The sequence below is a fragment of the Lingula anatina genome, chromosome 1 (assembly GCF_051362555.1).
Source record: "Lingula anatina isolate TDL-2025a chromosome 1, LinAna3.0, whole genome shotgun sequence".
Taxonomy (NCBI): Eukaryota; Metazoa; Brachiopoda; class Lingulata; order Lingulida; family Lingulidae; genus Lingula; species Lingula anatina.
Genome location: NC_141767.1, coordinates 39044057 through 39060631, shown reverse-complemented (window position 1 = coordinate 39060631; position 16575 = coordinate 39044057). Strand labels below are relative to the sequence as shown.

Genomic DNA, 16575 nt, shown 5'->3' with positions numbered 1-16575 from the left:
ACAACAAATCGACCCTATTGTTAGGACACAAACAGTCAATGCAAGAATCGATCAATGCCGGGTTGAAGTGGAAAACCAATAGCGAGCATACAAAGTCAGTGGAATGTTTACAGTAGATTCAATTCCTTTTTGTTAGGATTAAAAAAAGACTTGGAGGTATGCCCGAATAAACAGTTAGCAGAAGTGATTTGCTTGAATTTGGATTCATTATTCTGTTATCCACATTCAATATTTATTGACAAATTGAGGTTATATACGGTGATGTGTATTGTGTCAGAGGTATTTTTCTTGGAATTGTCAATACTCCAGTTAGAATCACTTTTTTCTTTAACAGTATGCTCACAAACAAATATTTCATCAGTATAACACTAGAGACTGGTAAGGAGATGGCCTGCAAATTCAGATTAATATTTTGAAATTAATCAAAAACAGTCACAACAATACAGATGACCTAGGTGGCACCAGGGGGAGAAGGCAATCCTGGAGGGTGGGAACCGAGTCCGCAAGAAGTACTTGAAGAAATACTTATATTTACATCTGTGAGGTCCTCATTTGTAAACAATTTCACATAATAATAACACGTGCACTTCGCTTATTAAATTGTTTTTGACATTATATTGGTGTCAAACACTTCATATACCAGCATTTGGAATTGTGATATTCCTATAAATTTCCTATTAAAATTGTATTAAAATACAACAAATAAAATTACATTATGTGTAGTTGTGTCAGGACGTCTTCACTTTATGCGGCGATCAAACTCTAGTATCGTTCGTTTGCTAAGGCTTGGAGTCAGCAGGTAGTTGCAATCGCTATGGCAAATAGCGATTGATCGCCAATAGTCCGGTGGCTTAAGGAAAAAATCGTGACACGGCGGATAAAAGCACTAAATTTTGCATGTGGGTACCTTTTGACATACTAAATCAAATTAGAGCCGTAGCCCACGGAAAAAAATTACCGTTTGGCCAAAAAATCCAAAATGGCCGCCAATTTATGGAATTCTATAGAAATGTGTACATATCTATGTTGATTTTTATCAAATAAATTATTTACTCAGAGTTTTCCACACCCTTATTACCCATTTTATTCATATATGTCAGATAGCAAACTAGTTCCCTTGGACTTTTTGAAAAAATCCAAGATGGCTGTCATATGCCATCGAAACAGCCATAGGAATACTAGTGCACAACTAATACCAGCTAGACAGATACGTTGTCCACTATCAAATTAAGTCTGCTTCTCAGATTTTTGTTACCCACATAATATGTTTGTGGTGAGTAACTACAAAGTGTTCTTGGGCATTTCGGAAAATCCAAGATGGCTGCCATGCGCCACAGGAATTCTAGTATACGGGGGATTCAACTAATGGCAACTGGAAAGATTAATTTTCCACTATCAAATTAAGTTTGTTTCTGGGTGTTTTCCACATCCTTTCCACCCACACAATATGTATGTGGTGAGTAACTAACATGTATTCCTGGGCATTTGAGAAAATCCAAGATGGCCGCCATATGTCATAGGAATACTTCTAGTGTTACAAAGGGTTGGAACTAATGCCAGCTAATTCACTATCAAATTCAGTTTATTTATTTTTTTTAGTGTTTTACAGATAATTATTACATTGTGATATATATCTAGCAGGTAATAAATGTGCATATTTGATCATTTTGAGAAAATCCAAGATGGACGTCATTGGCCATAGGAACATAGGAACACTGGAATTACAACTGCACATCCATGGCTTTTCATCTACTACCAGGGTGAAATTGTGTTTGCTTATCATGTTTTGCCCATCTTTATTAGTCCTATGATATATATCTGGTGGGTAAATAGTGTACATCCTGGTCTGTAGCATGTGTGTATCTTTGGGTATTCTGGAAAAAATTCAAGATGTCTGCCTTTTGTCATTAGAATATTCGAACACATAATCAAATAATGCCAGAGATACAATGAGTACAATTTAAATGCAGTTAACTTAAGATAATTTTTAAATGTTTTTCATATCCTATTTATCCTTATGAAAGACTCCGTGTGTGTAGAAAGTGTATGTATCCTTGAGTATTATTCGGAGAAAACCCAAGATAGCTGCCAGTTGTTATAGGAATATATCATTCAAATGCAAATAGGTGTCAATTAATGGAACAGTTCAGGCATTGATTCCAACATGAAATAAAGCCGTTTGATGTTCAAACATGTTGACATCCTTATTAACCTTACTCTATATAAATCTGGTGTGTAGCAAGTGTGCATCTTGCGCATTTGAGAAAAAAACAAAAGATTGCTGCAATTCACAATAGGAATAGTACAGTCAACTACTGCCAGAGAGACATTGGGTTCAATGTAAAATTAATTTTGTTTCTTGGTATTTCCCACATTCTTTTTGGGCTTTGAGATATCTATCTGGTGGGTAACATGTGTATACCCTTAAGTATTTTGACAAAATATCATGATTACCCTCATTTGCCTTAGAAGTGCCTATAAAATCTAATGCACCAGTTTTCCTATGGGGAAAAGGCCATCTTGGATTTCCCCAAAATGATAAAATATGGACATTAATTACCTAACAGATATGTATCATGGGAAAATAATACTGAAAAAACAGAATAACAATTGAATTCAGCTTCATTTTATATGTAAGCCTATCTGCCACAGGTATTAACTGAACCCCACCTTCTATGGCTAATGGCAGCCATTTTGTTTTGTTTTCTTTTCAAAAAGGATACACATAACATTCTCATCATATATATATTACGTGAATTAAAAAGATGTGGAAAATACTCAAAAACAAACCTAATTTATCAATTAATATTATATCTCCATGGCAGAAGAAGCCCTATGTTTTTACTAGTATTCCTTTGATATGGCGGCCATCTTGGATTTTCCTCGAAATGCCTGAGAATAAAGGTTAATTACTCACCACAAATATATTATTTGTGTAATAAGAAACAATTAGATAGTGGGCAATGCATCTTCCTAGTTGGCATTAGTTAGTTGAAAACCTGTGTACAAGATCTAGTATTCCTATGCCATATGGCGGCCATCTTGGATTTTTTCAAAAAGTCCAAGGACACTACTTTGTTACCTGACACATATGCATAATATGGGTAATAAGGATGTGGAAAACATTGAGAAAATACTTAATTTGATAAAAATCAACATAGGTATGTATATATTTCTACAGAATTTCACAAATTGGCGGCCATTTTGGATTTTAGGCCAAATGGTAAATTTTTTCCGTGGGCTACGGCTCTAATTTGATTTAGTATGTCAAAAGGTACCCACATGCAAAATTTGGTGCTTTTATCCGCCATGTCACGATTTGGCCATTTTTTTTTTTTTTTTTTTTGCCCTAAGCAACCGGACTACAAGCTTTTGTGCGGTCGTAATTTGCGATGCTTTCGAATTGTAAAACCCGGAATCTGGACCCCCCTGCAGGTGAGATGCCTGAAGCTAAATCGTGCAAATTTCATTCACATTCATTCATATGCTAAACTTAAAGCTTCTCTCTCCAGACGTCTGTATGATAGATTTAATATTTTTAAGTAGTCAAATAACATTCCATTCACAGGTGTTAAAGGGATAACAACCCTTCCTTTTGGCGGGAAAAGTGCCATAAATTGGATTTCCCGGAGTAAACCAGGATTTTCCCAAAATTACCAATGGTTAATGACTCTGTTCCCACATTCAGAGTAAGTCCAGTGTGTGTGTGTGTGTGTGTGCGCGCGCGCGTGTAATAATTTTTCAGGGGATTTTAACGGAGAGAAGCCATCTATGAAGGTCCACATTTTTTTGTGGTAAAATGGAATTTGTTTTTATGTGTCTTTTACAATATATTTATTGTGGAACTTTGAATCTCATATAAAGAGTTGTTATCACTTTAATGCGTCGTCTTACAACTATTACACTAGATAAAAATACAACTTTACCCTGAAAAATGTTTTGCGTGATTGCGTTGTGCAAACATAATTTCTAGGCTAATCCTCAAAGGAAATGTAACTATATGACAAGAAGGCCTACTGTCTTTTTTTTACTTTGTAATGTACATGTATATTTTATTTTCTTTTTCTTTTCGGTGATTCGCTTCAGTTTCTTACAGTAGATGGTATACAAGGTTGGTCGATGATGACCATGCAATTTCGCCGAAACTTTGGCAACAATCGTCTTTCTATGAAGATTGAAACGTGGAGCTGTTGAAGCCGCCATTGAAGTTTGCGGTTTTCTGCGACAAGCCGCACTGTCTCTGACATCATGGCAATCACCATATTAAATAGCAGTAGATAGCTTATCAAGACAAATATGGCAAAGAGGATAACGCCAAACCATGGATAACTAACCTCCTCCATAAGAGTTACATCACCTAAGCCAATAGTTACTTTAAATAAGTGAAACACGATATGCCCGAAAGAAGAAAATTCTTCTGGAGGATTTTCTACACCTTCAAACATTACTTGGAATGCTGTCGTGAAACCTACCAACTGGAACAAGAAAAGCACAGAAAAGCGAAAAATGTCTTTGAACATTACTTTTTGTATCATTACTGTATAAAAAGCTAACCGCTTAAAAGGCCTTAGAAAATGGATGAAAGACCACCAACTCAAAATAACGGCGATAGTCAAGAATATTTCTTCGTAAGCATATGCAGCGACACGCAGAACTGTCGCTGTAATGGTGAAAATCGAGTATAAAATAAAAACGACAGAATAACGCTCATTTGATCGTGCTTTCCAGATCATCTTGATAGAATTTTCCAACGCGCCCTTCTGGGCGAGAGCATATAGTTCGATGAAAAGAAGAACCAAGGCATACAACACGACCACGATTTCGGTGGACACTCGCGCGTAGTCCCAGCCCGGCTTATATAAGCAACCTCAGCTCTACTGGGGCGGAAACTAGCACACACAGACAATGCTACTGCTGTTAGAAAATGAACAAGTCCCCAGATCACATGGATTTTTAAACATCTACTCCATTGCTCGGCTATAGCATGGCTCAGTGGCACGATGTTAACAAACTCCATGGCTTTTGCCCCCTTATTCACGGTGATGCACTCCATCAGCGACAAGGCGCCATCTTTACGGACAAATAGTTCATCAAACCGTTGCACTACTTTAAGATCCTCCGTTATCTCTTTCAAAGGTGCCAGTCTGTAAACGAAATCTTGATGCACAAGGCGCTTGTCAGGACATTCAGAATTTGCAGGTACTTTATGAACGTTTTCTAAATCCAACAGATAGCAGGCTAAATGCACAGCCCCGTCTTGTACGGCCAGTTCTAAAGGAGTGTATCCCTTGTCATTGGGCTGAAAAAGGATAACATCTTTTTTCGCTTTTTTATCCCAAAGTTCACAAGATTTGTTAACAATGTGATTCATAATCGCCTTTATCCTATCAATACATAATGGTCTAGCAGATTTTGGTTCCTCCATCATCATAAAAGTACTTTCGTTTTTCAGTGGTGACCTAGGAATGAAAAGTGAGTTCTCCAGGTTTTCCTCAGTGAAAAGCAGTTCCACCCAGGGCTGGGTAGACAGACGGACCAGTTCGTGAAACACATTGTTACTTTTCTTATTTTTCTTTAGGGAGAACAAATCCTCTATTTTTTCGGGGGTAAATATGTTGTTTGCTTTTTCCATTAAAATGTCGATTATTTCTTTCTGAGTTTCCTCGGGTAAGGCTACGTTACAGGCGGCAACGATAAGCGGAAGGCCACCCTCCAACAATGCCCCTTTCATACAGTTATCTTTGGTGCTTGGATACGATTGAAAGAGTAAATTCTCTGCTGTGCCTTTGTTTACCCTGTCGCCTTGAGATTCGGGGTGTACTCTGCTGCTAGAGCCTAGAAAAGGTAAATTGCGGCACGTTTTCGGTTTGCCAGATCGAACGCTTGTCGGTTGAGGGGCATTCTCATCTGCATGGGTTTGATCATTTTGCGGCGATGGGTCTGGAAACATTGCCCTTAGACCACTATGGTCACCCCTGAAATCGATTAGAAGTGTGTAAAAGGACTTTTCATACATTTGCTTGATTCGCCCGAGCTCATGCTAATCACGATGCTCAATCAAAGTGAACATGCATAGCAATTTTAGGACAAAAGTAAATATGAAATAAATAAGTATCTAAAAACCTCACCATCTCAACATAAATTGCATCTAACATAAATGAAATAACAGGTCACAATCATGTTATTAAAGAGCTTTGAAGCGCGTTTTTTAAGATTTTTCTTTGCAAACTGCAAAGTAAATTCTTTAAAAAACTATTTATTTGTCGCTTCGTACGTGATATTTTTGAGAATTTGTCCAACGTGACACCTCATTGTCAACACAGACTATTTAAGTGCTTCTTTTCCGGTCTCTCGCCATTTTATCGGGTTTTCTAACCGGAATGGACACCGTTCCACCCAGAAAAATTAGTTAAGTATGGTATTTTTCGCGAAAAGTTTTTACAGTATTATATTATTGATACACTATTCGAGCTATCTCCGCAAAATCAAATTTCTAGTACGGGTGTTACATGAAAACCTGACTCCCCTAAATTGTGACTCCCCAGTCAAAATTTCATAATGAAAAGCTGACTTCCCCCGTGAAATTTAGACTCCCTACCCCCACCCCCTACAAAACTTTAGGAATACTTTTTTGACTCACTTTTATCTTGTGGTATACATAATGAGGGATTCATTGGCACTTTTTGTTAGTTTGCAGGTGAAAATTTTCATGAGAAAATAAATTTAAAATGTGTATTTTACCACCCCATGACTCCCCTATGAAAAAGCTATTTACTTGATATTTGGTGATCAGTTCAACATCTTTCTTTTTAGTATACTTGATAAAGAATATATTGGATATTTTTGAAAGTTTGATTGTAAAATATAAAGGGGAAAAATTTAAAAATCATGAAAAATAAAATTAAAAATGTGTATTCTACCACCCAATGATCTCCTTTGAGAAAGCTATTTATTTGACATTTGGTGATCATTTCAAGATTTTCCCTTTTAGTATACTTAATGAAGAATAAATTGGAAATATTTGAAAGTTTGATGGTAAATTATTTTTGTAGGGGGGGGGGGGAGTCAAAATTTCATTGGGGGGGGGGGGAGTCACATTTTCATTATGAAGATTTGACTGGGGATCACAATTTAGGGGAGTCAGGTTTTCATGCTACACCGGTACTCATGAACCACTGCTTGCATTTAGATTCAATGTCTTGTATTATTCTTAGTAAAAAAAAGTACAAACAGCTGTTTTCCTGCACTTAGAAAAAAGAATGTGACAGTTTCAAATGCGGGCCCTTAGCACGAAATTTGTCACTTTTGCAGTATTTCCCCTCTAAAAATTAAAGAGTACAAGGGTGGGGAAAATATACCTACTGCAAAAGTGCCCCAAATTTATGCGTTAGAACTCCTTTTCAAGGTTCCTGATGTATACGCTATCAGAAACTGTAAATAGGAAGGCTAACGCACGGATTTCGTGCTAGCCTAACCCTCTATCTGAGTCGAAGACTGTGCTCTTTTTTATAATGCAAATTGTGCCATGAATTAGCTAGAAATATATTGAATATCTACTGAAAAATCAATCTGCAACCTTTGCAGAGGGTAATATAAGTTTCGTATTCAAACAAGCCAAAAATTAGTACAATCATTATCCTTATTTACCTTAATATGAACTGGAAAAACTCATTTCTCTTCTTTTCTATCTCGACTGGTTCACTAGCAGCAGCAGTTGACGGCTGGTCAGTTTCACTCTCACCTGAAGTCGAAGCCATGGGTTGTTTTTCGAAATCTTCTGACAAAGTGTTCACACATGGGCAATATTCCTCATGTAGACCTTCATGACCACGAATAGGGCGTTGGCATTTAGAACATTTCTATTCACTCATTTTGAAAATAGTGTCTGCCACAAAAATCACTGTGCATTCACCACGTCTCTACGGAGATGGTACAAACAAACTGAATTGAACGTATTCAAAGTCGATGAAATGTTCAATGAAGATCAATACCACTTTGTTTAAGATTAAAAAATAAGACCTGCTGGATGGATGCCTGTGTAGAGGTGACTTGCTCAACCTCGGGTTTATTCTTCAATTCATGTTCAAAACTTTTTGACAAAATGCAATGTTGTGTATTGTTTCAGAGCTAGTTTCTGGGAATTGTCAACTTTAACAGCATACACACATGCATTCTTTCACAGCATAAACACAAACACATAATTCATCAATTAAACATCAGAGACAGGCTCAAAAATTTGAATTAATATTTTGAATTTTATCAAAAACAATAACAATATTACTGGGCAAGTTTATCACTTTTTTTTCATTTCGTGACTAATGCATTCAACCCTTGAAAATCGAACAGGGCAAGGAGTAATAGGAGACAGGGGCTTTTTTCAAGTAAATGATGATTCAACCACCAGGATAAAAATTTTAAAGAATATACTTTGAATACAAAGCAATATGTGTATATGGTCTACAAACAACTTTTAATATCTTTACACAATATATTTAAAATATATATTATTAATGAAATTTTAAACCCTTCCATACAATATTCACGGCACAATACTTCTATAAAAATATCAACCAGCCATCTTAACAACAGTAGTCTAAAATTCATTTTCATATAAAACCACTGTTATAATCCAAATTATTACTATCAAACAGTTTCTTTTCTTGTGCGAAGCAGCTGCTTATCCAGCATTAACATTCAAATCTTTATAAATCCTTGACCAGCAAGTAACAAAGAACATTCATGAAGACTTGTCAAGTCTATTTGTCTATTTAAATCAACACAGATCTTCAATAATCCCATCACAGATGTTCCAGTTCAGGTGTCACTAAAACTCCTAAAACTTCTTCCTCTTGATTTAGCACCTACTCTTGTTAGACAAGCTGAAAACAACATCACCAAATTATTCTAATGTCCACCATATTGTAATTCAAAAGGTCCAGTTAATGGGGCAGCATCATCCAGTAAGTCTGAAGTTGAGGGAGACCCCCCTGGCGCAGGGCTAACCCCTCCAAATCCGCCTGTGATACCAAATGGCGATGGGTTGTCCTCCTCTCCATGTGAAGACAGCAGTTCCATCTCTTCTGTATTTGCCGGAGATGGCTGGAAATACAAAGCACTTCATCTCTTCAAATATTTCTCTACACTCTCTATTATCCAATATTGCTATAATTAGCATAGACTTTTTGACTCTTTCCATTACTAAAGGGGTCCACCGATTTTTTCAAACTTGTGGTGAACAGCCGTAAAAATTTACAATGTCTTTATTATAATAATTTCAAATTTATGTTGACAGTCAATTCAATTTAAAATTGTTAATTAAACTCAAGGTCAAAACAAAAACAACCAATTTCATTTTCTGACAGAAATATACCAAATTTCCAAAGCTAACCTGCTGTTCCCTCTTGCAGGCTCCCAATGTGACCTGTGAGCTTTCTTCATTTGTAAATGGTAAATGTTTATCAGATTCCACATCTGCATCCACTGCATTCTCCTGGAATCAAATAATTACCAAACTCGTGTACACAGATAACAAAATGCAATAAAATCACACCAAGAGCTTAACTTTTCACAGAAAAACTGGTCTGCTGACACCAAAAGAAAGCACAAATCAATGACTAAAATTCAAAACCATGGTTAGTTTTTTAAATAAACAGATCACCTTTTAAGTTTTATAATGTGACCTCTTTATCCATTATTTCTTAACATTTACACCAATGTGTAAATCACCATATAAATCACCAGTAATCTCACCTCCATGACCTGGTTGCTGGTCTTGGTCTCCATGGGTGTGGCTGACCTGCTCCTGTCCTTCTTCCCTTTATCTGTCCTCATGGCCATCATCTGGATCTTCATCTTCTCTATCATCCAGTCTGGTACTGTGAAACCTTTGATCAGCTCTGGCATCAGCCCGCTGTTATCTCTGAAATGAAGGAAATGAGAAAGAAAAATAAATATCCACATACCCTGACTAGGGCTGTAACTGGAAAATAACAAAGGCTGAGATACACTGTAATTCCAATGAAAGAAGAATTGTGATTTATATAAAATAGTTTCAAAAATTTTGTACAACTTTTATCTACTGCTACATTTGCACCTGTTGTGAAATATGTGCAGTGAAAAGACAAATGATCGTTTCTATAAAATTTAAACTTACAAGACTAATCTTTTCTGGAAAAAAACTGAATTATGTTAAAACAAATGTGCACCTACCCAGAGTTTCAGATTTGATACAATTCAGATTTTTCATTTTCAAACCTTCATACACTGGGTGCATGCATGTTAATGATACTGAGGCACACCCAATAATCCAGATTTTGTGGTTATGAAGAAGGCCATGTGACAAACTTCACAGACTTATGTAACATTTGTACCTGTCACGTTACGCGTCAATCATTTAACACAAAAAATGCTCCTAAAGTTCAAATGTGACACATGAGCACTTACAGAAATTGAAAATAAAGAAAGTGTCATCATTGGCTTTGAAACTAGGGTCCACGTGCTTTACCACGTGCTACCATACCTGTACTCTGAGCTCTCAATAAGTTCCTGCATATCTTCCACCAGTAAAAGATAAGCTTTTCCTCCAGTGGCTGGCATTCTATGGTTTTCATAAAGCCACACTTTATCATCTTGGTCTCCAGAATACTAGAGATAGCAAACAAAAGTGTCAAGTTTCTTAATTTCTACTATATAAAAGCTTCACACATGAAAAAATGTTTGAATACACATCTAGTAATTAATAGGAATTCAAAGTACTTCTGAATCAATATAAAATGCTTACATCAGTTACAGAAAATGTTGTGTTATAAATAGGTGAAGTAAATGAGCAAAAAATAAAAACACCCAACCTTGAATATATCAGGATGTTTGATGTACAGTCGTCCTCGAGTAGCTCCAAGACCTAATGCCCTTTTTCATGGATAGAAAAATACATGTAAACAAATGCGACAGCTTCATTGTAGAAAAATAAATAAAGTGGATAATTTAGAATATGAAATATTGTTCCATCATTTATATTTTATATTATTTTAGTTGTCGGTTTACATAGATATATAAAACATACTTATTAGCTTTTGACCCCATGATAAACAATGTATCTTCTTTTAAACGGTCAGCATCCCACTGAAAAAAAAAAAAAGAAAGTCTTAAGTCACAGAAAATAAATAGAAAATGTGCAAGCAGATAAAGACTTGCACTAAAATAACGTAACAATAATGTGATCTCATTTCATGAAACCTAAAAGGCATTTTAATTTTGTCAATGCAGAATAAAAGGTAAGTTGTACTAAATGCTTCATTTTCTTCATTCTTGAAAAAAGTTTGTGATGTCTTACCTTGTGACCTTCCCTCTTCACACTATCTGCTTTTGATGTTTTTGATGGAGTTGATCTTCTATGAAACACAAAGGTACAATGTCAGCTTAATTACCAATTTTTGTCTAAGGTTTTTTGACAAATATCACTGTTCAAACTGATCATCACTGTTAAACTAATCTTTACTCACAAGTTTCCATTTATTGTGAAACATACCCTGATGAAAGTGGGGGCCTTCCCTTTTTCTAAATAAAAGAGAAAAAGAGAATAAATATGTGCATTCATGTTGCCATTTTTCATTTGCATGTTTTTATTTTCCATTTAGCTTCAAATCACATGTTTTACTTTGATTTTGCAGATCCTTTCTGAACCTTTTTATAATTAAATATTCTTGAATAGAAAACATATTTGAATACATTTCTGCTGTTTTGTTTTATTTGCTTCTTCTTACCTTGAACACATTAATTCTCTTTGTTGGCACACTAGCTTCTGAGTCTGTATCTGAGCCTCTTCTTTTCTATAATTTCAAAATCAGATATTTCAAAATATTTAGGTAAATAAATGTTTTTTGCAAGCATAACATTGGCAATAAAGTTATAACATAATCTTTTTCACAGTCTGAACTCTTACAATATTATGCAATATTTATCAGACTACTTTTACAAGAACCAAGGAAAAATGTACAACAACACTGTTCAAATTCCTATCAATGTACAATAATAACATAAACTAAACCTGTTGTCAGTTCTTTAATAGTAAACTATTCAGTCATACCCTTCTTCTCCCAGCATGTGACCCTGTCAAACTCCCCACTTCAGATGGGTTGTCTGACACGTAGCCATCTCTCACTGGTGTGGGACTCCTTGATTCACGAATGTACATCTTTTTGGCCTGAAAATAAAAACAGAAACAATAGCCACCAAAGACTGCTTTAACAAGGGATGCAAGTCACTAATGAAACAAATAAAACATATCTGTCAACCAAAAACATAGCCATCTTTTATTTCATTTCAAGAAACAGTACCCATTACTCTTTTGCAATGTGACCCATCCAACACAGTCTGTTCCTTTTTAGCTCGTGTAAATATGTTTCAAGCGATCTTTAACTTATGACTGTCCAAAAATGGACCTTTATATGTGTTGAAGAACAATAAAACATGTTTGTGTCAAGATGACTGTATAGCAAATTCTATCATACCTCTTCCAACATCTGCCTGCAAACTGCTTGGATATGGTCATCAGAGACAGAATTCTCACCATTATTCAATTTTATATTTTCTACAGCTGAACCAAAAAATGTCTGAAAGATGAGATTACTGAATAATAATCACAAATTTAACGTCTTACTTGGAGTTTTATTTTGGCTGCACTTTCAGTACTTTTGTCTTGTCCAATGTGAACTACATCTTATTCATCCAAAACAATATACACATGCATTTTTAAGACCATTTCTGAAATGCCATTGCATGCTTCCTAATTTTATATTTTCCTTTAGTAAATGGAGTGAACATAATTAAAATATAATATAAATTAGGGCAAACTATAATTACAGATAACAGAACACTCCTTTCATACAAAAAATTTGCCCACTACGTCTTTAACAGACAATTTTTAATGAAAGTGATTTGATAGCAGTTGTTTTGCAAATTATCTTCTCATGTCTCACATTATATCAGTACTGCTTCTTTTTAACACAACTTAGATCTAAGTATTGCACTGACGATTATATTAATAATTAAGATTTTTACTCTGATATCTTACTTCAATGTACTTTTGTATAACTGCATCCAGCTCCTTGTTGATGCTTCTCTGTAGTGTCTGTCTTAAGATATCCAAAGACTTTGCTGCACTGGTGATGGAACCAGCCCTAAATGGGAACCAGTGTTAAAAGTCACATTAATATTTACCAAAATCCATGCGTTCTGTTATGGGTAAAGAAAGAAGTACTTAGATTACACTGAATGAAAAAGCATTCTGAACAAAAAAATACATTTAAGCAACAAGAGTACATGAAATCCCAATGTTTTTATGGCAGTGATTAATTTATCATTAGCATGTGGGTGCACAAACATGCACAACGAACTTACTTTGCCCTATGCACAGCGACAGTCTGTGACCTATAAGATGCACGATAAGTGTTTTCTTTCACTGGAAAGTTGTTCAAGTTCATCAGTCTCATGTTGAAGGGGTTGGGCTGAAAGAGAAATAAAATGTGCAGCTCTTGATTATATCTGCCATTTCCAGCTTGTTATTGAAATAAATGTACATAAATATGAATTTTGTCACAAAGATTCATAAGTACCAGAAAAACAAATGAAAAAATGTGCCAATCTTTTGTCAGCTCATCACAATTTACCATATCTACAAGTTCTTCTTCTTCCTCTTCTTTGATTTCTTTTTTCACAAATTCCTCATGTCTGGAGAGATCCTCAGGGAGCATCTGCTGTGCCACATTTGTCAGATGTGAGGGCTGGGGTGCCATCAGTGGCAGCTCAGTCTTTGGGATTTGCAGCAAGTGTGGGGCCAGGTGCAGTGGTGGTGGTGGCCGATGACCCATACCCGCTGGTGACGGTGCCCTAGGGGGTCTTGGCAACCCTGGGGGTGGTACTCCAGAAAACTCCTGTAGCCTCCTGACATCTGGGTGGGTCAAAGGGGGCTGGTTGGGATAACCCTGCAGGTACTGGCTTAGCAATGCCGACGGTGGCAACCCAGGGGGAGCACCTGGTGCAAGACCTTGATTCATCCCCACAGGGAACGAACCTTGAGATGGCATCAAGCCAGGATTGGTTGTGAATGGCAAGGGACCAGACATGGGAGGCGTGGCCCTATTACTGTGGGCAGGGGGTGTGCCGTGGTTGCTATAACTGGTGGGGGTGCTTCTGTTACTATGGGCTGGGAGTGGAGAGGAACTTCTGCGTCCTTGGCCAGGTGGTGTGCCCCTACTGGATGCTCTAGGTGGAGTCTGGCTTTGCACTGGTTCTCTGCTTCTTGGGCGTGGAGACACTCTCTGGCCTGAAAAAATATTCCACATCACATCTATTATCAGGAGAGATGTGGAAAATCTTTATTTTTTTCTCTTTCCAAATAAATTCTTCATAGTGAAAATTTTTTTCATCAGGATGATATCAAAGAATAATATCGAAGTTTAAGTCCTCAAGCTGTACACTAACACCTCTCACTGACTGGTTTTCGTAAATTTCAATTAAAATGGGCAATCAAAATAATCATCTAACTTGTTAGTATGCATTTAAATGCCTGATTGATTTCAATCCCAGTGCACTAAATGAATGAAAAGGCACAATCTGTCAAAATGCATGCTAGCTGCAAATGAAAAGTGCATTTCTTCAAAAATAAATCAAATTCCAGTTACCTCTCTAAAACCCTTTTTAATGAAAATGCCTGGATTTTATCCACATTTTCCCTGCTAATCTAGGATCAAATGTAAATACCTACTTGTATGTCGAATAGTGAATATGGTCATGAAATTAAAGCATATAATCAACTTGTTTTAGTGGTTGGCTGTTAAAATTTGTCATTGCCCCCTTTCAGTGGAACAAAAATTTATTTTTTGACCATCTTCTAACTCTTAACCACACTTTAATTTCTTTCACAATGTTTAATACACCTTTAGTTACAAAAATGCATAAACCATTATGTCTTTTAGGTCAAACAAAAGTCTGATGCCAACTTTTTTTTTTCAAATATTTCAATCCAAACAAGGGGTATATCAATTAGTATTAACCAATTTTCAATTAAATACATTATCTACAGATCATTCTTCATGCTGTGCTGTACCTGAATGCAAAGGACCAAGTCTTCCTTCTAAGAAATCTAGTGAAACCCCAGCCCAATTGGACAATGGTGAACCATGCATGGGAAACATGGGAGGTCCACCAGTTTGTTCAAGAATGGCTAAGGCTATGTTCTCTAGTAGGAGAAAGGTGCTATATAAACACACATGTATGGAGAAAGTGGATATAAAACTAAATTTCCCCCATGTTTTGTGCTATCTGGTTTAGGGTGATAAGTGCCACAGACCACCCTGTGTAACACACCTGGTTATTTCTACAGGTATTGTTTTTAGTGTCGCTATTGAAATGCACCAAGGACACACTACAAAAAGAATGGTGTACATGGTTGAAATAAAACAGATGATGATATAACATTCATTAATCTTTATCTGCACATGATTCACTCCCAGTATTTGTAAGATAGCACAAAAAGGAAGCCAAAAGAAAATAAAGACATGAATCAGAAGCACAATTTTACTTTTTAGATGTGAGTAAAGGACATAAACACTGTACATTAAGAATTGATAAGTTAAAATAAAATGGAAGTTATTGCCTAATTAGAGTGATACAGCATGAAATCAAGACCTTTTTAAAAACTGCAGTTTTTTTTTAATGTATACCAATGAATATCTATACAAAAAAACTCAGTAAGGTTAGCACATCTAGCTACCTGGACTTAACCCAGCTCCTTGTAATCCCTGTAACTGCCATGGAATAATAGGAGATCCTTGCATTGGGATTCCCACTGCACCTTCTGGTGTTTGTATAGTTATTGGAGGGTATGGGCTGGACCCTCTCTGAGAGCCTACAGGTGGTGGTGGTGGTGGTGTGGGTCTGTTTCTCTGGACATGCTGAATAACCATCCTAGCATTATACAAAACTATAATTAATAATTGTGATATAAAATCGGTACCACTGGTCTGCACTGATCATATACATTAACAATAAAATAACAACAAACATAACTACAGATAAATTAAGACTTTTTTTCCAAATTTGCATTATTACTAGTAAAAAAATGTTAAGTGTTCAATAAAATATTATTATTAAATCAATGCATGTTATGTTGGGTCAAGAATATATGTAATTCCAATGTCTGTCTGGCTTGTATAGCCTTACAAATGCTTATCAGTGTCTCCAAAAACAGCACACATCTAAATAAACGAACCAACACTGATTAGTCTGATATCTGCTGGAATATGATATCCTTTTAAAAACTGGTCTGTTAAGTTCCACAACCCTTGATATAGTATTCTCAATTTAATTATCTGTTTAAGAGAGCTCTGTGTGATATGTTTGCACTTCACTTACGGTCGTTTTTGGTCATGGTCAACAGAATACAGGTGATCTCCCCTTCTATCCGCCATAATCGACTCTTACGGAAGTGAACGTTTACCCTTGGAGATAATTTATCAAGGTTTGCAAGATAAGCCTAAAGAAAGTTTAAAATTTGAATAAAGTTAGACATTAATC

General features: G+C 36.0%; 2 protein-coding genes and 1 long non-coding RNA gene across 4 annotated transcripts; 1 reads left to right on the top strand and 2 right to left on the bottom strand.

Moving 5' to 3' along the window:
- Window positions 1-242: 242 nt before the first annotated feature.
- Window positions 243-4218, top strand: LOC147764340 (uncharacterized). Its single transcript, XR_015331751.1, has 3 exons — window positions 243-539; window positions 3569-3689; window positions 4087-4218. It is a non-coding gene; the product is annotated as an uncharacterized LOC147764340 (long non-coding RNA).
- A 511-nt stretch (window positions 4219-4729) lies between these two features.
- LOC106151092 (uncharacterized) lies at window positions 4730-8224 on the bottom strand. The gene is made up of 2 exons (XM_013524181.3): window positions 7648-8224; window positions 4730-5975 (listed from the first exon to the last, which is right to left on the bottom strand). Exons 1-2 carry the CDS (start codon window positions 7755-7757, stop codon window positions 4730-4732), a joined length of 1356 nt encoding a protein of 451 aa, XP_013379635.2. The 5' UTR covers window positions 7758-8224.
- A 225-nt stretch (window positions 8225-8449) lies between these two features.
- On the bottom strand, window positions 8450-16536 carry LOC106151105 (uncharacterized). Of its 2 annotated transcripts, XM_013524197.2 has the most exons (17): window positions 16414-16536; window positions 15773-15966; window positions 15107-15238; window positions 13668-14323; window positions 13399-13505; window positions 13073-13178; window positions 12510-12611; window positions 12086-12202; window positions 11763-11828; window positions 11528-11556; window positions 11333-11390; window positions 11063-11121; window positions 10848-10908; window positions 10520-10644; window positions 9751-9919; window positions 9389-9490; window positions 8450-9099 (listed from the first exon to the last, which is right to left on the bottom strand). In XM_013524197.2, exons 1-17 carry the CDS (start codon window positions 16467-16469, stop codon window positions 8905-8907), a joined length of 2334 nt encoding a protein of 777 aa, XP_013379651.2. In that variant the 5' UTR covers window positions 16470-16536; the 3' UTR covers window positions 8450-8904. The 2 variants fall into 2 exon arrangements, with proteins under 2 accessions (XP_013379651.2, XP_086855602.1); XM_086999476.1 differs by lacking the exon at window positions 15107-15238.
- Between the last annotated feature and the right edge of the window lie 39 nt (window positions 16537-16575).

Bases quoted from the DNA above. Each gene is read 5' to 3' on its own strand.
- LOC106151092 (XM_013524181.3), bottom strand. From the start codon at position 7,757: ATGGCTTCGACTTCAGGTGAGAGTGAAACTGACCAGCCGTCAACTGCT. The intron at 5,976-7,647 runs GTAAATAAGGAT...AATCGATTTCAG, and splicing joins TTTTTCCAGTTCATATTAAG to GGGTGACCATAGTGGTCTAA.
- LOC106151105 (XM_013524197.2), bottom strand. From the start codon at position 16,469: ATGGCGGATAGAAGGGGAGATCACCTGTATTCTGTTGACCATGACCAA. The intron at 15,239-15,772 runs GTAGCTAGATGT...TTCTCCTACTAG, and splicing joins AGGAGCTGGGTTAAGTCCAG to AGAACATAGCCTTAGCCATT. The intron at 11,829-12,085 runs GTATGACTGAAT...TTGAAATTATAG, and splicing joins CACATGCTGGGAGAAGAAGG to AAAAGAAGAGGCTCAGATAC.